The 24,118-nt window shown below is 42.5% G+C and overlaps 2 protein-coding genes across 2 annotated transcripts; both read right to left on the reverse strand.

Annotated features, from left to right (window-relative positions):
* Positions 1–1,308: 1,308 nt before the first annotated feature.
* LOC127123283 (ATP-dependent RNA helicase uap56-like) lies at positions 1,309–2,160 on the reverse strand. Its single transcript, XM_051053515.1, has one exon. It carries the CDS (start codon positions 2,158–2,160, stop codon positions 1,309–1,311), a length of 852 nt encoding a protein of 283 aa, XP_050909472.1.
* Positions 2,161–3,149: 989 nt separating this feature from the next.
* On the reverse strand, positions 3,150–15,066 carry LOC127123284 (protein NSP-INTERACTING KINASE 3). The gene is made up of 3 exons (XM_051053516.1): positions 14,935–15,066; positions 12,335–13,288; positions 3,150–4,055 (listed from the first exon to the last, which is right to left on the reverse strand). Exons 1-3 carry the CDS (start codon positions 15,064–15,066, stop codon positions 3,150–3,152), a joined length of 1,992 nt encoding a protein of 663 aa, XP_050909473.1.
* Between the last annotated feature and the right edge of the window lie 9,052 nt (positions 15,067–24,118).

Raw genomic sequence — 24,118 nt, forward strand, 5'->3', positions numbered from 1 at the left:
AGAAATGAAATAGTACAAGATTATTACACATCGGGGGAGTGGGGTACATTTTGTCAAATGGGGATTCAAAATCATGAAATAATTCAATCGGGCCCAAACAACAAATAATGCAAAAGTATGAGTGTAGGTGCAAGAGAACCGGCTCATTGTAAGAAAGCCCAAGAGTAAGCTATGTGAGGTTGACGGCGATGCTTAAAAAGCAATCGACTTACAAGGGTGTGAAAATGGGCTCGATATTGAATCGAGAAAAGTGTGATTTTTATAGTTTAAAATGGTTTTGAATGAATGATGCAATTAAAAGAAAACAAATCTATGTTAGGATAATGAAACTATGAATATAATAAAGCATAAACATAAAAGAAAATGTTAAAAGAAATAAAAATACTACACATAGGTATCGAACCCACTCCGCTAAAGACCATAGAAACCACCCCTCTCCATGTGGTCACTCATGATTGTTTATAATTTAAATAACAACATAAGTATATAAACCATACTAGATTGGAACAAAAAATGAAAAAAGAAACTAAAATAATAATAGTAAAGGTCTGTTGGATTACCAAAAATAACCCAACCGCCTGGCTGTTGGGTTTCCAAAGAGAAATTAAAAGGTGCACTAAACAACATTACCAATAATTAAAATTAAAACCAAGGAATACCAAAGGTAAATGGTCTTTAGTCATATTTGAATGCTATTTTCTTAAAAGTAAATAAAAGAAATTTGGGACACTCAAAGTCCATTCCTCATTCACGCCAAACCTCATCATTCTCTCTCTCAAATGCACGGTCCCCCCCCCCCCCCTCAATCGCTTTCTCTCAGACGAGCCTCTCTCTCGCAATGTCAACCTCACGTTCTTCTCAAAATCGCGTCACTCTCAACCCTCACTCCCAATCGCCCATATCTCACTCAAACATGTAAGAAAGCAATGGCTGAAACAAAAAAACTCACCTTCGGCGGTGACAACGGCAACGATGAAGCTCCCAGGTTTGTCTTTGATTTGGTGATTAGGGTTTGTGGTATCCTTTTCGCCGTTCCCTTTTTTTCTCAAATTTTTCGTCCTCCACACTGATTCCTCTCTTTTCTATTTATGCTCGGCTGATTAGGGTTTCGAATTGGTACATTGGGTTCAAAAGAGGCATCCCTACGAAATAATTTTTTTGATGTTCAGACTCGGATTGCCCTGTTTATGCTAGACTCGAAAAGGTATTCTGAAATCAAGTTTTCTCCAATTGTTTTGTCTTAACTCTATTTTGGGTATTTTCTTGGATTTTACTGCCTTGACTAATTTTACCTGTACCCCTTTTTTACTACAGTGAAATTTCGGGGTATTGGTCTGAACTTGAAGATTTTCCTTGGTCAGTTTGTGTAATTGAGCCGGTGGTTTCATTAGGCGAACTGGTTGCCGCAACAGCAGCAGCAGCTTGAGGTGGATTTCCGGACGAAAGTGGTGGCATGTATGTAGATGTATCAATCTGCTCAGGAAGCTGTTTCATATCCACCTCAAACCGGGACTGAACATTATTGAGAACGTCAACATCGGGTGAACATGAAACAAATGTAGTTGCAAGGCCTTTGGTGCCAAACCTTCCAGCTCGGCCAACTCTGTGTAAGTATGTGTCTACAGAGTCAGGCATGTCATAGTTTGTCACAATATTCACGCGTTCAATGTCAATTCCTCTGCCAACCAAATTGGTTGCTACAAGAATCCTGGTATGTCCCTCCTTAAAACCTTTATAACGCTTCAACCTTTCTTCCTGGGACATTCCAGAATGAATGCATATAGATGGAAAGTTGCATTCCACAAGCAGCTTGTCCACTAGAGAACTATCTAACAATTGAGTTTTTTCTGATTCAGCAAGCATGTGATTCATTTCCTTGATTGCTTCTTCATTGTGGCGCATAATATTAGTCTTCGTCACATATACAGCATCCTGAAGTTGATGGAGAACATCCCTCAAACGATCACCTAGCACCAAGATATCCTCAACAATGTCATGTGAAATCTGACTTTTCTTTGTTTGTGTAGACAGGATTTTACTCAAGGATTGAATGCTTGAAAGTGGACCATGGATTTGCTCAACCAAATTATTCATCCTGACATTATTTTTCCATGTTGATTGCTGAAGTAACATTGCTTTCTGATCCATAACATATGCCATAGCTAGAGACTGTGAAATACCAACGGCATTTGATCTTTGATCGGAAGTGAAGTTGCGCATACAAACCGGCTCATCCTTGACCCGAGGGGTCTGAGTTTGTTAAAAGAGGGAGCTCTTATTTGTATTGTGTTAAAGAATGCAGATGGAATTTAGAAATGATTGTAATCCCTTTTTTTTGGCCTGCCATGAGTTTTCTGCTATAAGTTGTTGTCGGTGCCATGTTCTTTATTGTTTGTTGCAGGTTAGGGACGAGATTGCAAGCATGTTGATGAAGGAGTACCGGCAGCAGGTGCAGGTGGTGGTTCGGCTATGATGCTGAAGTTTGCAGAAACAACGGCGGCATCAACAAAACAGTTGCTCTCCACTTGATCAGAAATTTCTTGTGCAGAGGTTATGTTGCACATGAGTACATCCGCGACATAGCCCATGGTTAACAGCATCAGAGATTGCATTTGACAAATGCTGCTTGTCGGAACAGCGAGGCCATCAGAATCTCCATAGTGATCAATAATCTTCTTCACTTGTGATATACAGTCAGAGAGGGCCTTCACTTCTTCCGCAACCAAGTGGCTATAGTGCTAGCTAGAGCTTTCATTTGAGTCATTAAAAGGTGTACTGAAACCATGTGTTTGGGTCAGAAAATTTAAGTGATGTAATACTTGTACTCAAACTCATCAATGCCATGAGTATTTTTCAGTTTTCTATAATGGCAATTGAAATACAGTTCTACATCCATTGTGTTATCTTTTGACATGCCTCAATTAGAACATCTAGAGCCATGAGCTCGATGGAAGTTATCTTTTCACCTTCTCTTTTTTTTTATCTTCAGTCTAACAATGTTAGGGGGCTTCACATTCCCAATGGTTTAACAAGAGATTAATTTCAATGCACCGACGGTGCAAATCGATTATACAATTGACTTTATAACTCTTGAAGATAAACTTTTAGCCAATTAAACGAAATTAAAAGAAGATAGATGATTTAAACATTCAAGAACAACGACAAACTCCTATGATTATCGGCTGTGCAGTAGAAGATGTCTGGCTATGATTTCTTTTAGGCTTCTTATAAAGCTTAGATAATGCTTGAACAACAGTCCTCATTGAAGGTCTAGTTTTGGAAACTCCACTGACACATTTGAACGCAAGTGAGGCCATATCATTAAGCTTGTTTACATCATAGTTTTCATTCAGTTTCGGATCCACAATTTCTTCCCATCCAATCTTTCCCTCACTTTCCATGGCAACTAGTTTTACGTATTCCATTAGCCCCTGCTGTGGATTTCTTCCAGTAATAAGCTCGAAAAGTAGCACACCAAAACTATATACATCGCTTTTCTTAGTGAAGGTACTTGTAGATATATACTCAAGATCAAGATATCCAAAAGTTCCTCTGATATTCGACGCACGCGGCTTAATCATCTCTGGTCTGGAAAGCCCAAAGTCAGTGACCTTGGCTTTCATAAACTCATCCAATAGAATGTTGGAAGACTTGATGTCACGGTGCATAATAGGTGGATCAACCCCATAATGTAGATATTCCAGCACCCTTGCAACATCTAGTGCTATGCTAAGTCTCAAATCCCAGCTTAATGGCTCATAATCTTTTCCATATAAATGAGAAGCAAAACTACCATTGCTCATGTAAATGTAAAGGAGCATATGTCGCCCTCTTTCCGCAACATATCCCACCAAAGCCACAAGGTTTTTGTGATGTAATCTTCCAAGTAATAGAACCTCAGTTAAAAATTCTTGTTCTCCTTGTCTTGAATTAGCACCAAGAACTTTAACTGCAACCGTCTCACCTGTAGGCATTTGTGCTTTGTAAACAGAACCAAATGCTCCAAGGCCAATGATCATTGTAAAATTAGAAGTGGCCTTTTCTACATCTTTCAGCTGCTTTTATCAAGCCAAAATCCGAAACATCTGAGCCAGAGACATCAAGGATTTCCCAGGAAGCATCAGCTAACGCAATCAAGACATCATCACTCAGCAACTTTCTTCGTCTAGCAATCGCTGCCACTGCTAACTTAATATCACCCGGTAAGCCGATAGCAATCTCTTCTAAATCTTCAATAATATCCTCCAAAGGTCTTCCAAGAACTCCAATGCAAAGGTTGACTAGACTTTGAGGCTTTTTCTTCTTAGATAGAAATCCGGGAAATTGAGGATGGTTGATTACGGCAATGGAGGACTTGGATTTGAAATTGGATTGGAATTGGGATTAGATGTGAATTATGGTTATATCTTGGTTGTGATTTTTTTCTTTTTTCTTTTTGATGAAATTTGGGAATGGATGGTTTCCTTTGGTCATGAATGTATGCAAATGAATTTTAGGCCAAGTGCCAAATAAAAAAAAATAAAAAAAAAAATTCAGGACCAAAATCGGGGTATGACAGTTGCCCCTATTTAAGTATCTTCAACTAGAGAATATGAAGCAAGACACTCTTCATATGATCATAGTGGGAGATGGTTAAATACATAGAAGACCCGGATTTTGATCCTGAATCCCTATGACATGATGTGATATGATATGATATGATATGATATGATATGATATGCATGGATGCAGGATTCTTTTTTTTTTTTGTAATTTTATCTGCTAGGGATATGGTGGACCCTTGACAGGAGATGCTACTAGACAGACCAATCTGTGGGGAATGCTGGTGGTCCACAGGAAGACAGACAAACGGTAAGAAACAACTCGCTGGGGAAAACAGTCCTGCTGGAGAATCAGACACACACTGGGGAGTAATCGAAGTGAAAGTTGATAAACAACATTCAGAGTACAAGAGATTTCGGTAGTAAGTTCACACATGACTTATTAAACCCGAATAAGAAAAAATTTCTACAACAGGTTCATACATGACCTGATAACACTGAAACAATCATAGAGAAAGATTCTTCAAAACAGGTTCATACATGACCTGGTAATGCTGGAATAAAAGCTCAACAACAGGTTCATACATGACTTGACAATGCTGGGGAATATCAAGAATTTCTGACAGTAGGTTCAGACATGACCTAACAAACTCAGAAAAATTCAAAAAGGGTATATCAACAGGTTCATACATGACCTGGTGACAAACTTGAACATTTTGAGAAAATGTCCACAACAAGTTCATACATGACTTGACAATATTGGAACAAAAAGTTTAGCAACAGGTTCATACGTGACCTGGTAAAACTGGAATAAAGGCTCAACAGCAACGGGTTCATACATGACCTGACAATGCTGGAGAAAATAAAGAAGTTCTGACAGCAGGTTCAGACATGACCTAACAAGCTCAGAAAAATTCAAAAAGAGTATATCAACAGGTTCATACATGACCTGATGACAAACTTGAACCTTCTGAGAAAACTTCCACAACAAGTTCATACATGACTTGACAACATTGGAACAAAAGGTTCAGCAACAGGTTCATACATGACCTGATAATACTGAAATAAAAGTTGAACAGCAGGTTCATACATGACCTGACAAAATAGGAACGTTCAAAGAATTTTCAACAACAGGTTCGTACATGACCTGACAACACTTGACTATTCAAAGAGTATTCAATTAACAGGTTCATACATGACCTGACAATACTGGAATGAAAGTTCAACAACAGGTTCATACATGACCTGACAATACTGGAATGAAATTTCAACAATAGGTTCATACATGACCTGGATAGCACTGAACAAAAACCCAAAGAAACTTCAACAACAGATTCATACATGACCTGCTGATATTGGAAAACATACAAAGCGACATCATTGGAGTTTTCTAACACGAAAAAACCTCAAAGCTTCTGGAAATTCCTCAAGATGATAAGTCATACATGACTTTCACGGAACCATCAGGAAAGATAGGGTAATTAAACTCTATGTACGTGCGAACAACAATTGGACTTTTAACCGTAAGTAATGGACTACAACCAACTTTGCCAGCAACAACTGGACTTTGACCAAAAGCAATGGATTACAACCAACTTTTAACGTAGTTTGCCAACAACAATTGGACTTGATGAAAGCCAATAGTAAACCATTACCGGCTACAACGGAGTTTGCCAGCAACAACTGGACTTGAAATGATGTTGGCGACAACCAAACTTCAGATATCAATCACAAATGTATTTACAAACAGACTGACATTGATGCCAACAGCAATTGGGTTCAAAATAAATGCTGGTTACAACCCGACCTTAAAGGACACCAGTTACAACTGGATTTGGTCAAAGACAACTGGTGACATCCAGACTTAACAGACGATGCCAATAGCAACTGGTCTCAGAGGTCAAGGGATACAATCAACAACGAGACCTGAGATTATGCAAATGAGCGCGGAGCACTTCGGGCTATGCATGATTTGGATTCTGCTTATATGCATGATGTATGAATGATCATGAAATGCAAATGCTGACAATATACAGACTGGAAATTAGGGAAAGCTTTATGGAGGTACTGAATCCTCAACACCAATAACTCAACCGAAGGAGTGAGTAAATGCATCAAAGGAGGATCTATCAAGCTGAACAGTTACACTGGCCCAATAATCCTTCCAGAGAATGATAAATTCGTGCTCTGTGGAGATAGATATTGATCATCCAAGGGGAGTCTTGCAACTTGAGACTTGCAGGGAAAGACGAAAGCTTTCCTTTTAATATTTCCACATGTCAAAGCAAAATTGTGTTTCTCAATATGTTGAAAAATTCTTTTTTGAGTTCAAAAATTTCATTATTAACAAATAAATGACGTTTTGCATAACAAAGAAAATCAAAGAAAAACAGCAAATGATAGAATTTGATGGGCAAACTTGTATTTATTCAAGAATGGTAGCACACAAATGGCGTAGCTCCATGGAATATTACAAATTTGAAAATGGCAATAGAGAAAGGTTTACATTGAATCACAATGACTACTACTATCCCTAATAACAATGACTCCACGAGACCTCTTTTCTGAACGGAGTAACTAGATTGATCTTCCATTTTTAGCTCTTCTGTGTTGATTAGTGACAACCGATGCAGTCTATGCCTTTTGTCCCTAATTTTTGCCGGGATCGCCCTTTCGGGTTTTCAATCCACCGGGACGCTCTTTTTTGCCTAAGTCGCCCTTTCAGGTTTTCGACTTAGCGAGCTACCATTTTTTTTATCCCTAACTTTTGCTTGGACCGCCCTTTCAGGTTTCAGTCCACCGGGATTTGTTAGGCATATTATCTTTTGACTGCATCAGAGTTCACAGGGTGAATGAGCTCTTTGCCATCCATAGTTGTGAGAAATAGAGCACCTCCAGAGTACGCTCTCTTTACAACGTATGGGCCTTCATAGTTGGGAGTTCACTTCCCACGTGAATCTTTGTGTACTGGCAAGATCATCTTGAGCACGAGATCTCCTTCCTTGAACTCTCGAGGACGGACCTTTTTGTCAAATGCCTTCTTGATTCGTTGCTGGTACAATTGTCCATGGCACAGAGCGGTCATACGCTTCTCATCAATGAGATTAAGTTGATCATAGTTGTTCTGAATCCATTCAGCTTCGTCTAGCTTGGCCTCCATCAATATTCTCATTGAAGGTATCTCTACTTCGACTGGGAGAACTGCGTCCATCCCATACACTAAGGAGAATGGGGTTGCCCCTGTTGAAGTGCGGACTGAGGTCCGGTATCCATGCAAAGCAAAGGGTAGCATCTCGTGCCAATCCTTATAAGTTTTCACCATCTTTTGCAGGATCTTCTTGATATTTTTGTTGGTAGCTTCAACAGCACCATTCATCTTTGGACGATATGGAGAAGAATTATGGTGGTCAATCTTGAAACTCTCACATAATTCTCTCATTGTCTTGTTGTTCAAGTTTGAACCTTTGTCGGTGATGATCTTGCTTGGGATTCCATAGCGGCAGATAATCTCCTTCTTGATAAAGCGAGCAACCACATGTCTCGTCACATTGGTGTAGGAAGCAGCCTTTACCCATTTAGTAAAGTAATCGATGGCAACTAGGATGAAGCGGTGACCATTGGAAGCCTTAGGTTCTATAGCACCAATCATGTCGATGCCCCACATTGAGAAAGGCCAAGGTGATGTCAAAACATTCAACAGTGTTGGCGGCACATGCACCTTATCAGCATAAATTTGGCATTTATGACATTTTCTTGCATAGCTGAAACAATCGGACTCCATGGTCAACCAGTAATAACCAGCTCTCAAAATCTTCTTCGCCATGGCATGTCCATTGGCATGGGTTCCAAAGGATCCTTCATGAATCTCCTTAATTAACATGTCTGCTTCGTGTCTATCCACGCATCTGAGCAGAACCATGTCATGGTTTCTCTTGTAAAGCACGTCATTGCTCAAAAAGAATTTGGATGATAACCTCCTCAGAGTTTTCTTATCCAACAATGTAGAAATCTTCTAGATACTCTTGACTTAAAAGATATCGCTTGATGTCATGAAACCATGGTTTACCATCAGTTTCTTCTTCAATCAGCTGACAGTAGGCAGGCTCATCTCTTCGCTCGATTCGAATAAGCGGAGCTTCATTATGGAATCTGACTTGGTACATTGATGCTAATGTTGCCAAAGCGTCAGCCACTTGATTGTCTACTCTTGGGATGTGATGGAAAGTGATATCATCAAAGTATTCTATCATCTTCACAACATGAGCACGATACGGGATCAGATTTGCATCGCGAGTTTCCCATTCTCCTTTGACTTGATAGATCACCAAGGCTGAATCTCCATACACCTCAAGGATCTTGATTCAGAGATCAATTGCGGCTTCAAGACCAAGGATACAAGCTTTATATTCTGCGACATTATTCGTACAATCAAAGCACAACCTTGTTGTGAAAGGGGTAAAGCCACCATTTGGATTCATCAAAACAGCTCCCACACCATGACCACTGTAATTGGAGGAACCATCGAACGCGAGCTTCCATCGAGATCCTAGTTCTGGTCCTTCCTCTGGGCCTGGGATCTCACAATCCTTTATCACCATTATATCCTCATCGGGGAAATCAAACTTCAATGGCTGATAGTCTTCAACTGGTTGGTGAGCAAGATACTCGGCTAACACACTTCCCTTGATTTCCTTCTGGGGTACGTACTGGATGTCGTACTCTGACAAAAGCATCTGCCACCGGGCAAGTCTTCCAGTCAAGGCAGGTTTCTCAAAGATGTACTTTATTGGGTCCATCTTCGAGATCAACAAAGTAGTATGGCAAATCATGTATTGCCTCAAACGACGAGCGGCCCATGCTAGCGCGCAACAAGTTTTCTCCAAAAGTGAATATCGACTTTCACAATCGGTAAACTTTTTACTCAGATAGTAAATAGCATGTTCTTTCCGACCAGTTTCGTCATGTTGCCCTAGCACGCATCCCATTGACCCTTCAAGCACAGTCATATACATGATTAATGGCTTTCCTGGGACAGGTGGAATTAAAATAGGAGGCTCCTGCAAGTATTGACGAATCTTCTCAAAAGCATTTTGACAATCAGAATTCCATTCAACAGCTTGATATTTTCGAAGCAATTTGAAGATAGGCTCACACGTGGCCGTCATGTGTGAGATAAACCTCGAGATGTAATTCAAACGTCCAAGGAAACCTCTGACCTCCCGCTCGGTGCGTGGAGCAGGCATTTCTTGTATAGCTCGGACCTTTTCAGGGTCTACCTCAATTCCTCGTTGACTAACGATGAAGCCAAGCAACTTCCCCGAACGGACACCAAATGTGCATTTTGCAGGGTTTAATCGTAATCTAAACTTTCTGAGGCGTTAAAACAGCTTCTTCAGATGGCTCATATGATCTTCTTCATTCTGAGATTTAGCGATCATGTCGTCAACATAGACCTCTATCTCCTTGTGCATCATATCATGGAAGAGAGTGACCATAGCTCTTTGGTAAGTTGCCCCAGCATTTTTGAGACCGAAAGGCATTATCTTGTAGCAAAAAGTTCCCCAAGGGGTGATAAAAGTGGTCTTCTCCATGTCATCTAGAGCCATCTTGATTTGATTGTATCCCAAAAAACCATCCATAAAGGAGAAGACAACAAATCTTGCAGTGTTGTCTACCAGAGTATCAATGTGCGGTAGAGGGAAATCGTCCTTTGGACTAGCTCTGTTCAGATCCCTATAGTCAACGCACATCCTCACCTTGCCATCCTTTTTGGGCACAGGTACAATGTTAGCTACCCATTATGTGTACTTCGCCACTGCGAGAAAACCAGCGTCAAATTGTCGTTTGACTTCTTCACGGATCTTCAGAGCCATATCTGGTCTTGTTCTTCGGAGTTTTTGTTTTCCTGGCGGGCATTCTGGCTGAAGCGGGAGCTTGTGCTCAACGATGTCGGTGTCCAAACCTAGCATATCCTGGTATGACCATGCAAATACATCCACATATTCTTGTAGCAGCTCGACTAATCTCTCTTTGACGTCTGCTTCAAGTGTGGTGCCGATTTTGACTTCTTTATTCTCTTCCTCTGTGCCAAGGTTGATTGTTTCCACCGGTTCTTCATGTGACTGAAGGCTTTTGGACTCGTGCTTGAGCAGCCTTGCCAGTTCGTTGGGGATGTAACAATCTTCTTCACCCTCTTCTTCCGCTTGGTAGATAGGGGAGTCAAACTTATGAGAGGTAGTAAAGTCATTGGATTCAACGGGGTTATCATTTATTCTGCATGTTTGAATGATTGATTTCTTTTAGACAAAGTAAAAATAAAAGATGCATAAATAAAAAGTTTTTTTTTTGTTTTTGAAAAGATTGCCATTTTCTTAAGAGAAAGCAAAATAAATGAATAAGAAGAATTTAACAAAATGCCTTTCATTCATTGATAATGATTATTTGAAAAATGAAAAGGGGCCCTACAACATGATCCATTAGCCTTGGGCAGAGCTAAGGATTTGAAAGGAAAAAGACAACAATTATTACTTTGACAAAGGAAAAATATCGGGGATCTCAACCGCCTTCCAGTTGTTCAAAGCTGTCTCACACCGGTAAACCAAACATGGCTCATCTTCATTTTCGGTGCTGTCTTCAATGGCATTGACCTGATCTCCATGGATGAATCCTGTGCTAAGGAATACTTCCTGGATGCTTCGGGTGTTGTCCTTTTTAGGGACTCGGGCTCCTTTCGCAGCGGAAGGCACATATCCCAAACCAAAGCGATCATGCTTCTCACGAATATCGATAAGTTGACCCCAACCTTCAGGGTTTCCTCCTTCAATAATAGACCTTGCGCTCTTCAGAGAAGAGAAAGATGAACAAGCTTTCCCAACGGGGTCCTTCATTTCCACAAAAGTGGCATTGGCTATTTCAAGAGCTTGGAAAGAAGTTTCCAAAGCGTCCTCATCAGCCTCAATATACCTGAAGGATGAAAGGTGACTAACCACAAAGTCCTCCTCCCCAGAAATGATGATTAGTTGATTGTCCACCACAAACTTCATCTTTTGGTGTAAAGTGGAGGTAACTGCCCCTGCAGCATGAATCCAGGGACGCCCCAATAAGCAGCTATATGCTGGATTAATATCCATGACTTGGAAATTAATTGGGAATACATGAGGGCCAATCAATATGGGCAGTTCCACCTCTCCAATCACGGTTCTCCTGGAACCATCAAAAGCTTTCACTACCAAGGCACTAGGCTTCATAGCTGGTCCTTGATAAGATAATTTGGCGAGTGTTCTCTTTGGCATAACATTCAGCGAAGTTCCAGTATCAACCAACACTCTCGCCAAAGCATCATCTTTGCATTTCACCGAGATATGGAGGGCACGGTTGTGATTTTGTCAATCCTCAGGTAATTCTTCTCCACTGAAGCTCAAAGTATTGCAGGCTGTGATATTTGCAACTACTCCATCAAATTGGTCTACTGTTATGCTTTGTGTTACATGAGCTTGAGCAAGCACCTTCAACAAAGCCTCCCTATGGGCTTGGGAGTTCAGTAGCAGAGACAGAATAGAGATTTTAGATGGTGTTTGATGCAGCTGATCCACCACTTTGTAGTCACTTCTCTTGATTAACTTCAAGAATTCAACAACATCTTCGAATTGGACCACTTCGGGTTCTTTAGTGGGAGTTGCAATCGTTGATTCCTTGTTTGGCCCTTGAGGAGTTACATTGAATTCGGGCGTATAGATTCAACCACTATGGGTCATTCTGCTCATTCCTGCAATATTGGTGACGTCTTCACTTACAGCTTCTGTCACCTCAGCGTCTGAACTTCCTTCAACAACCTCATCCACAGCAGTAATCTCATATTTCCAAGGCACAGCCTTGGTGCTCTCGTAGGGAAAAGGTGTGGGCATACATATTTCAACAGGCGACGGATGACTATTCTCAGGCGCCACCCTTCTGCTATAATAAGGGATTTCCACTGGTTCGGGTAAATTGAAACAAGGTTCAATTACCAACACGTCTTCGTTCTTCACGACACTGGATATTTGAAGCATTCCTTCATCCATCAAGCCTTGAATATTATCTCGCACCACCTGACACCCTTTTGGATGTGTGGCACACTCTTCACAATTTTCATGATTTACATTAATCAGGCCAGCTTCCACCAATCGGGCATGGAATGCCACCAAAAGAGTCTTCACATCATCCACCTTATCAACCGTAATACCAACAAAGGCATCCTCAATGGCGTTTACTGCAGGATCTCCATGGGGAGGAAGAGGATTGTTCTTCACATTCGGTCCCACGTCCTTAAAAGACAGGATCTTGCTCTCAATTAACTCACGAACCCTATGCTTCAGAGCGTAGCAGCCCTCTAGGTCATGCCCGAGGGCACCTTCATGAAAAGGGCAGTGTGCATTAGGGTTGTACCATGGAGGAAGACGGTCAGGTGGAGGTCCCATAGGTCTAGGAACCACCAAACCCTTTTGCAACAAAGAGGGATACAACTCAGTGTACGACATTGGGATTGGATTGAAGGTCGCCTTCTCCCCTTGTCTCCTATTTTGGTTCTGAGCATTCTGCCTCGGCGCTTGAGCTCTCGGTTGTTGATAAACAGGAGTTGCTGGTGCTTGTTGATAAGCTGGCGGAGCCGCAGCACGTTGTTGAACTGGAGCTGGTCGATAAGCTGGAGGCGCTTGATAAGCCTGAGCAGGTTGTTGATTGAATGCAGGCGTCACAGCGGCTACGTACGACTGAGAAGCGTATTGGACGGGTGTAGCACCTCAAATTTGCACCCTACCTTTTTGTACATTCATTTCATATTAGGTCATTAACATAAAATGGTCCACTGCATAACATTGCATTGTCCATTTGCCCAAGTGCAAGCTCAGTTGACAAATTAGGTCAAACTGGTCAGGAGATCAGTCAGTCAAGCAAGCAAGTGCCATTTTCATTGAGACAAGGCCCTAGGGTTGATTTATCAAGCTCATATGGTCCAAGGATCATTTTGAAGTGATTTGGCCAAAGATTGGATGCTCAGAAGTCATCAGTCATTGTTTAGTCAACCAGAAACCCTAGAAAATCAACTGTGGTCAACTGTGCCTGATTTTATGGATTGGAAGGTGTGAGATGGTTTGAAAGGCCTCATTCATGTCCATACAAGTCTCATTTGACATATCAAAGACCAAAGCTGAAGATTTGGAGGTCAGACAAGAAGTTTCCTAAAATGGCAGGTGACCTGTAATTTCAGCTGCCCAAAATGGAAAGTTCTTCTCCTCAAAGTAACTTCATCATAAAAGCTTCAAATGGAATTTTGTCCAACATGAAAGTTGAAGATCTTGATCTCACCATTCCAAAAAGTCCAAGAACTTGAAATTCCCATGTGTGGTTAGCAAGATATGGTCCAGTCATTTTCCAAAAATGCCCGAAATCAAAGTGGCATAACTCTCACATGGAACGGCCAAATTGGATGGTTTTTCTTTGAGCAAATCACATTTAATGTGTGCTTTCATAATCCATCATCACATTTTGCCAAAAGCATTCACACAAAAAGGTCAATTTTCAAGTGCACTAATTAAAATCCAAGGGCAAAATGGTCCAATTTGAGAAATATTTGGAATTTTGAGATGAGGCTTTTTGTAACACCTTCCAAATATCATTTGTGACCTGTTTGAACCAAGTTTGGAGAGAAAAACCAGTTGCATTAACCAAGGGCATTTTGGCCAAAGTGGTGAAATTGCACATTACACTAATCATCCTAATTTGCTTAATTTGGATTAATTTTTGATTAAGCCTTGGTATAAATAGATAATTGTAACTGTAATCACGAAGCACTAATCATTTTCTTCAGATCCAAACAGAAAACTTTCACATTTTCTCTCACTTTTTTCACTTTGAACTTTCACATTTTTTTCCAAATTCATCAATAATTCGTGAATGTTGTTGCAATTGCTTGGTGAATTCTTCATGTGCAGGTCGTGTATAACTTCTGTTTGAAGCATTTGGAGGAGAAAGACGAGCCAAAAACCAACTGTTGAAAGCATCATCTCCAATGGCAGTCGCAAATTCACGTGGATTCTTGCACGTTTGAGCTGAAGTTTCTTCATCATTCACCTCCTACAGCTTAATACTACTTCTGTTTTCGCGAATCGGATCAAAAGAAGCAAAGATTTCACAACTGCCATCGATCAAGGTTGGAATTCGAATCTAACTATTTGCCAAATTTCTATGTGCTTCTTGTAGGTCTTAGTTTGTAGAGTGCTAAGATGCTTGTAGTTTCGATTTTAACCAATTATTGAGAGAGAAATCTAGGATTAAAGATTGCATGTCAAAACTTCATTCATCGATTTGCAGTGTATATGAACTTCTGGACGATTTAATCATGATATCGGTAATCTACGTGCTTAGACCTTTCTATCCATATATGGTTTGCGCGATTTGGTTGAGAGATGGCCATAACCGAATTTGGACTCAAGAACGATGAAGAACGCGCAATTTCTGGAAAATGAAGGCTGTTTGATCTTGTTGCCATGCGTTTCAATTTGAATTCATGTTTGGCGCCGGATCCAGCGAATAGAACGCTGCCACCAAATTAATGAGCTGCGACGTCGTTTTTGGCCTGGCTTCAGAAATTGCAAAATTGCCACTGCGTTTTAATTCATCTCATAATTCCATTAAATAAATATTCCATAATTCCACAAAACTTCAAAAAATCAAAACAAATCCATTTTTAATCCAAATTTCGTGAGACTTTTTTTGTTAGCTTCATAATTTTGTCTAGAATTTTATAGGTATGATAGCTCAAGTTGTGCCTGGTGATATTTTTGAATGGCTTAGGGATATTTGACATGTGTATATTTTTTGTATGTTTTGCCATTTAATTCACAAAATACTCATGCTTGCTCCAAATTGAATGAAATTTCACATGATGAATCTTGATACGTTTCTGGAGATTTTGGTATATCATTTGTGATTTTTGGACCTCTGGTTTGATAGATATGATTTATTCTTTTTGAGTGTGACAATATATGTCACATTATGATATGCTGAGTTCATGAATTAATTTACCATGCTTCCACTAGGCCTATGGCTCTGATTTTTTGCATGAGATACAATATGTATGCTAACTTTCAACATGATTTTTCGTGGATGTAATTGGTCCATTTTCTAATTGATTTGGATTTTTGATTGTTGTTTAGCATCTTTGGGTTGTTTCTTGTGTAACAAACTTTACATGTGTTGTTGAATGCTCATACTATATCATATGAATGTGAAATTTGATGGAGTGATTCATAACATGTTTAGGTGTAGTTTGGCTTTGGTCCCATCCATTTCTTAATTGTTTTCAGTGTTTGGTATGTGATTAAAGTTGATGCTCATTCTGTTACCATGTGTTGACTTGTTTGAATTGCTGCTGACTTTATGATTTTCATTGACCTACTTCCTGTTGTCCAAATGGCATGAAAATTGATATGTAGCTCATTGAGTGTGTCCCGTTTAGGCTGGAATTTTTGTGGAATTTATTGAGCTGTTTAAGTATTTGATTGAGTGTGATCTTTCTGTTTGCTCCTATATGACTCATAATTGCCTAGCTTGATCTAATTTGTGCATGAAATTAATTTGGTGTATGGTTTAGGCATGAGACTAATTGCATTTGCTTTTGATTTGTTTTAATGTGATTTTGGTTGGTTTGCACTTGCTGTTTATAACTTTTTATCCCCTTTGGACCCTAGGCTTGGCCTAGTGGTCTAGTTTCTCATATTTAGTTTGGATTTTCAGGATGAAATGCACAATGCTTAAGGAGATTGCTTCAAGGCAATTTGAATTGAGTTTGGTTGATGTTTATGAACTAACTTGACTTTGTGTTGTAGGGATTAAAGCTTGAGCTTGGGATTATAGCTTGCACTTGTGTGCATTAACTTGTGTTGTCTGTATAGATTGACTTTTGCTGTTTATTGTTGGTTTGTCTGAGTACTGATGATACTTGATTGATTTCAGGTACATTAAGTTGCTTACAGTTCTTTAAGAACTTGCTTGCTGCTGCTTGGTTTTTAGACCAATTGAGGTAGGACTTCTATTCTTCATGTAGTCTGGAAGACCTGGCCTGTTACTTGGCCAGGCGACTGTCTGAAGTCCTCCTTAAGAGGCGATGTTTGTGGTTGTTTACATTTGTGCCCAAGCAGGTAAAGACCTCTATGAGGCAATTGGTGGATCAAAGGGATATGCAATCTATCCCCCACTATTCTGTTGAGTCGTCCCTCTGCTCACACCAATGTGTTGATGCATTGGGACACAAACCCAAGATCTTGTGCTGTTGCACAATCGAGTCAGAGTCTTGAGCGTAGAAGGGTCCCTCCATTCTGGACCCACGCTCCTTTGTCTGAAGCTCTCCCTGGTCAGGGATAAGACCCCTCGACTAAAGCCTAGCCCTGATGTTTGAGCCCCTTGTTGGTGTGTTTATTTCATGCTGTATATGTTTGTGTGGTGTGATTGTATCCCCTAGGTTTGCAAGACTCCGCGTAGTCTCGTTTGCATGTCAATTAAGGTAGCACGGTTCCTTCGTATAGGACTTCCTTTCTTGCTTGAGCTTTCCTAAAACACAAACAAACATTATCCCCTCTTAAGGATACGTTAACTCCTTCTACTACAGGTGAGTAAGTCTCCAAAGGTCGAGCATCCAGTAGATTGCGTAGTGACGTCGTCCACTTAAAAAACACAAACCAACAAGAATAGTTTAGCCGAACTACGACAACTCTGATTCTCATGTCCAGATGAGATACGTAGGCACGAGATGCGATGTCTTGTCGAGTTTGACTAACAACTAACACCAATTCTTTTCTCTCGCCCTCGTTGCGATTGAGACCTTCCCTTTCTCTTGCCTTGGTTGCAATCGAGACCCTTCTTCTTGTTGTGTGCTTGGAAGCTGATGTAAGTCCATCGAGTGGCGTTCGGGTTCCAGTGTGAGTTCGTTTGGTTCGGATGCTGATGTAAGCCCAGTGATTGGCATTCAGGCTCCACGTTTGCCTCTTTGTGTGTGTTTTGGTTCGGATGCTGATGTAAGTCCAGTGATTGGCATTCGGGCTCCACGTTTGCCTTTGCCTGTGTTTGTTTGTGTGCGTGTTAGCCGATCTACGAATGCTCTGATTCTCCTTCGTCCAAAGGAGATACGTATGCATAGGATGCGATATCCTAGCGAGCATGTGTCGTTTCCCCAGTCCGAACTACTTTGACTCTGATGTCTTTGCTTGATAGACTAAGTAGGCCCAGGACGCGATGTCCTGCCGAGTCAGTCTTGTCCGTTTTCTTGTGTCTCTTTCAGCCTGTATAGATGTTTATGTGAGCAGTGTTTTAGCAACCATTTTCCTTCCTTTTGTGCGTGGATCCCGTCGAGTACGACGGATGCGCAGGGGTGCTAATACCTTCCCTTAGCATAACCGACTCCCAATCCCATTCTCTTTGGTCGCGAGACCATGCTTTTTCCAGGTTTACTCTGAGCGTTTCCTTTCCCTCTTTTGGGATAAATAACGCACGGTGGCGGCTCTGTTGTTCTTGTTTTCCCGCCGGTTTTTCGCGTAATGCGACAGCTGGCGACTCTGCTGGGGAATATGCAGATGATGTTGACCTGTGCTGGTCCATCTTCCCTGAGCGAGTCTCTCCTAGCGCTCTCTAGGTTAGGGCTTTGGTTGCTTTTTGTTATGTTATTTATTGCATTCATTGTTTATTGTTTGCGTGTATTGTTTGCATTAATGTTTGCATTCATTCATTTCATCTGCTGTGCTGGTTGTGTGTTCTCTGATTGGGGGTGGGTGTTACTCGAGGTAAAAGGCCCAATACCCAGGCTATGAGTGCAATCTAGGAAACCTAGGAATAGAGTGAGTCATGGGAAGCGGGTGGTATGCGCCACTTAGCGGAACATCGACGTCACGAGCAGTTCAGACCCTGGTGGGGTATCATCGTTGCATACTTCAGGTGTGTATATGATGGTATTCTGCGAAAGGTTATTTATGCTGCGTTTCTTTCGACCTTACCCTGGCCTAGATGACACCCGTGAGTGGGGAGGGAATGATCATTTTAACAGGTACAGATGGTGACTGTTGGTGACTGATGGTGACCGGTTGTTGGACTCAGTGTGTTCCTGTTGGTGACTCAGTTTCTCAGATTGGGTTCAGACGACAGTTGACCAGTTGACTTTGGGTTTCAGATGATTGTGATCAGAGTTCGAGCCGAAGCTTCGATCCTGTGTTCAGAGATGCACAGCTTGCCAGTCGTGTCTGCATCATGTGCATCATAGCATGTTTATTTTTCAAAAGAAATGCAATGAAAAAAAAAACTAAAAAAAAAAGGAAAAAGAAAAGACTAATCCCTGCATGCATATCATTTCTCAGGTACATTCCAGAGCTTGATTCATTGATAGAGATGGCAACAGTTCCCGAGCCGAAGCGGAAGACCTGTTCCTATAGCTTTCACCGTGTGCCTCTGACGTCTCTGATTGAGTTGAGCAGTTTTGTGACCAGTGATCATCTGAAGGGATTCATTGACCAGTATGGGGATCTGTTGACTTTGTTGAAGATAGTAGTTGACCCGGTGCCGTTGCAGACGCTTCTTCAGTTCTATGATCCAGAGCTTAGGTGTTTCACTTTCCAGGACTATCAGTTGGCGCCTACTCTCGAGGAGTACTCCATTCTGTTGGGTGTCCCGATTCAGCATCAGATTCCTTTCCTGGACGTCCCGAAGGAAGTCGACTTCAGGGTTATTGCTAGAGCTCTTCATCTGAGTATTCGAGAGATCAGTGATAGTTGGAAGACCAGTGGAGATGTTGTGGGCCTACCTTTGAAGTTTCTGTTGAGAGCTGCCAGAGGAGAAGCAGAGAAGGGGAATTGGGAAGCTTTTCATGCCCAGCTCGCTGTTATGATCTATGGGATCGTCCTGTTCCCGAGTATGCCCAACTTTGCGGATTATGCTGCAGTCTGCATTTTCATTGGAGGGAATCCAGTCCCTACTCTGTTAGCTGACACTTACTATGCTATTCACAGTAGGCATGGAAAGGGTGGGGCTATCAGATGTTGTCTCCCACTTTTGCTCAGGTGGTTTATGTCTCTCCTGCCAGTCAGTGGGCCGTTTGTCGACGCTCAGAGTACTTATAGATGGACTCAGAGGGTGATGTCTCTCACTTTATATGACATCAGATGGCATTCATACCGGATGGATGTGCGGGACGTTATTATGAGTTGTGGAGAATTCCGGAACGTGCCACTCGTGGGGACCAAGGGTTGTATCAATTACAACCCGGTTCTTTCTCTTCGCCAGTTGGGGTTCATTATGAGTAGAAGGCCACTTGAAGCTGAGATAGCCGAGAGTGTGTATTTTGAGAAGCGTACTGACCCTGTTAGATTGGAGCAGATTGGAAGAGCTTGGAAGTCTATTGGTGCCAGAGACGGATCCGTCTTAGGGAAGAAGTTCGCCATTGCTATGCCTGAGTACACTGATTGGGTGAAGAAGAGAGTGGAAACTTTATTGCTACCCTATGATCGGATGAATCCGTTGCAAGTGCAACCACCCTTGATTCTTGCTGATACTGTGCCAGCTGAGCAGTATAAGCAAGCCTTGATGGAGAATCGTCGCTTGAAGGAGAAAGAGCAAGACGCCCAGATGGAGTTGTATCAGGCCAAAGCTGATAGGTTGAACCTGTCTCATCAACTCAGAGATGCCCAGAGTGCAGGTGTTGGTAGTGTGAGGAGCAAGAAGAGATCTTATTCAGAGATGGAGACTTTGTTGGACGCAGAGCACAGAGAATGTTTGAGATTGCAGAGATCCGAAGCCGGTTATCTGAAGAAGATCAGAGAATTGGAGAAGCAACTCAGAGATAGAGATATCCAATTGAAGAAGGAAGTCGACCAGAGACTTGCATCAGAGACCCAGCTTGGGGCAGAAGTTGTCGAGCTTAGAAGACAGTTGAAGGAGAAGATCACTCCCTTGCCAGAATGTTCAGAGTGTGAACTGTTGATAGACCAGTGTCACTACTTGAAGACGCTCATTCCTGGAAGTAACTTGTCTTAGCTTGTATTTCCTGATGTTCATGTTATGAATCACCCCCAGGCCTGTTGGGTGGGATTCTTTGTTGTAATTTGTTGGATATTTGGATCTTTCTTGTATGATCCAGTTGCTCATTTATAGATGAGATTTTCAGTACTCAGTACCCTGTTGTATGATGTTTCTGTATCTCCCTGTTGCTTTGTGTTGTTGCAGGTTGTCGTTTCTTGAGATGAATCAGGCTCTTTGAATGCCTGAGAAATGATCATTATCAGGTGCATCATATGCATTAGCATCATAATCATAACATTTGCATAACAGGTGTTCTTGTGCCGACTTCTCACTCTGGTTCCTGTGTCAGGCAGGATAGCGGATCAGCGACCTCACCGGTATTCTACACGACTAAATCAGCGAAGAAGTATGGATCAGGTTCAGACTGAGCTGGCTGAGATGAGGGCGAACATGGCCCAGTTTTTGACTATGATGCAAGGGGTTGCTCAGGGTCAGGAGGAGCTCCGTGTTTTGGTTCAGAGACAGGAAACGGTTATTCAGGCGTCTAACCGTGGTTCACCCGTTGCTCCACCCGGTTATGAGAATGTCAACGTTGCTGCTGCTCCTGTTCATGGTTATGCCACTGGAGATGAACTTAGGGGAATAAGAGTTGATGGTCAACCTCTTGCTGCAGAGGTTAATGTCAGGGCCACTCGGGCTCCGGGGCTTCATCCAGCTCCTCTCGTCGACAGACAAGAGGACATGTTCACAATGCTGAGTGAAGATGATGGAGATGTTGGTAGGATGGAAGACAGGGATAGGAAGGTTGATGCCCTGGCTGAGAAAATTAGGGCGATAGAATGCCAGAACTCTCTTGGGTTCGATGTCACAAACATGGGATTGGTAGAGGGTCTGAGAATCCCCCATAAATTCAAAGCACCCACCTTCGACAAGTACAACGGTACTTCCTGCCCTCGCACCCACGTGCAGGCATACTATCGGAAGATCTTGGCATATACAGATGACGAGAAAATGTGGATGTACTTCTTTCAAGATAGCCTATCTGGGGCATCTTTGGATTGGTACATGGAACTCAAGCGGGATTCTATCCGGTGTTGGAGGGATCTGGGAGAAGCTTTTCTCAGACAATATAAGCACAACATGGACATGGCACCGAGCCGGACTCAGCTGCAGAGTCTGTGCCAGAAAAATAATGAGAGTTTCAAAGAGTACGCCCAGAGGTGGCGTGAACTTGCTGCTAGAGTCCAACCCCCTATGCTGGAGAGGGAGTTGACAGATATGTTCATTGGTACGCTGCAGGGAGTGTTCATGGACCGAATGGGGAGTTGCCCATTTGGGAGCTTTTCTGATGTAGTGATTTGTGGTGAGAGGACGGAAGGTTTGATCAAGGCTGGGAAAATCACTGATGTGGGTTCCTCTTCATCCAAGAAACCTTTCTCTGGGGCACCTCGCCGTAGAGAAGGTGAAACTAGCGTTGTTCAACACCGCCGAGGTCCGAACAGAAATCAGCATCAATACAGGCAGGTTGCTGCAGTGACCATCCCTGCACCTCCACAGCAACAACCTAGACAACAACAGCAGCAACAGCAGCAACGTCCTTATCAGCCGAGGCAAAGGCTGCAGCCTGATAGACGTTTTGATCCTTTGCCCATGACCTATGCTGAGCTACTGCCTGAGTTGCTCAGATTGGGTTTTGTGGAATTGAGAACCATGGTTCCACCAACTGTTTTGCCACCAGGGTATGATGCAAATGTCCGGTGCGATTTCCACTTTGGAGCACCAGGACATAATATAGAGAAATGTCGGGCTTTTCAGCATAAAGTCCAAGACCTGATCGACGCCAAGACGATCAACTTTGCTCCCGTGCCGAATGTTGTTAATAATCCTATGCCTGCGCATGGTGCTCATAGGGTAAACTGTATCGAAGGGGTCGAATCTGAAGATTTGGTTGTCAACGTTGAAGAGATTCAGACTTCTCTACTTGTGGTTAAGGGCCGTCTGCTGGATAGTGGTGTTCATCCGGGCTGTGGTGAAGACTGTTTGGGCTGTGCAGAGGCTGAGAATGGGTGTGAATTACTGCGGGCTGGCATCCAGGGTTTGATGGATCGAGGCTGTGTTCAGTTTGGCCGGGTTGACAATAGAGAACGTGGGGCAGTGTCTACTGTCACAATCTTCTTCAAGTCGTCTGAAGGACGGGCGCCTAGAACAAGTGGTAATCCAGTTACCATTTCCACACCAGTTTCTACCAACACTACGACAACAATCATCGCTCCGGTTAGAAGGGCCGAGAACAATAATGCCGTGCCTTGGAGGTACGACAATGCCTACCGAAGCAACAGAAGGGCTGAGAACAGGGTCAAGCCTTCGAATCAAGCGCCTGTGACAATTAGTGCGCCATCCAGTAAAGCTCCTGTGGTTGCGAGTCCAGCTGTGGACAATGTGGGTGGACCAGGAGGCTTTACCCGCAGTGGTAGGCTGTTTGCACCTCAACAGTTGAGGGATGCCAATGCTGAGGCATCTGCTAGAGCTAAGGGCAAACAGACCGTAGTTGATGAAACTCCTACTCAAGCAAATGTGCCTGGTGGCTCGTTTGAAAAAGATGTGGAAGAGTTTATGCGGATAATCAAGAAGAGTGACTACAAGATTGTAGATCAGCTCAATCAAACTCCCTCCAAGATCTCTATCCTTTCCCTGCTGTTGTGCTCTGAGGCACATAGAGACGCCTTGCTGAAGATGTTGAATATGGCGTATGTACCTCAGGAGATTTCTGTCAATCAGCTTGAGGGTGTAATGGCCAATATGAGTACCCGACATGGTGTGGGGTTCACAGATCTTGATTTGACACCCGAGGGTCGGAATCACAACAAGGCCTTGCACATCACTATGGAGTGCAAGGGGGCTGTGCTGTCTCATGTCTTGGTGGACACCGGTTCTTCGTTGAACGTGCTGCCTAAGCAAATCCTGAAGAAGATACCGGTTGAAGGGGTTGTGCTGACACCAAGTGACCTAGTCGTTCGAGCATTTGATGGATCCAAGCGTTCTGTCTTTGGTGAAATCACTTTGCCTATAAGGATAGGTTCTGAGGAGTTTGACATTGTCTTCTATGTCATGGACATCCAGCCTGCTTACAGTTGTCTTCTGGGACGTCCGTGGATACATGCAGCTGGGGCGGTCTCATCGACTCTCCATCAAAAGCTCAAATACGTCTGAAACGGTCAGATTGTGACCGTGTGCGGTGAAGAGGACATCTTGGTGAGTCATTTATCCTCGTTCAAATATGTCGAGGTGGATGGCGAGATCCATGAGACTTTGTGCCAGGCGTTTGAGATTGTAGCGCTTGAAAAGGTAGCCTATGCTGAGCAGAGGAAGCCAGGTGCTTCTATCACGTCCTACAAGCAGGCTAAGGAGGTGGTTGACTCTGGTAGGGCTGAAGGCTGGGGCAAGATGGTGGACTTGCCTGTCAAAGAAGATAAGTTTGGCATCGGTTATGAGCCTCTCCGAGCAGAGCAGGGGGCAGCAGGTCCTAGTACCTTTACCAGCGC

This window comes from Lathyrus oleraceus, chromosome 2, assembly GCF_024323335.1.
Source record: "Lathyrus oleraceus cultivar Zhongwan6 chromosome 2, CAAS_Psat_ZW6_1.0, whole genome shotgun sequence".
Taxonomy (NCBI): domain Eukaryota; kingdom Viridiplantae; phylum Streptophyta; class Magnoliopsida; order Fabales; family Fabaceae; genus Lathyrus; species Lathyrus oleraceus.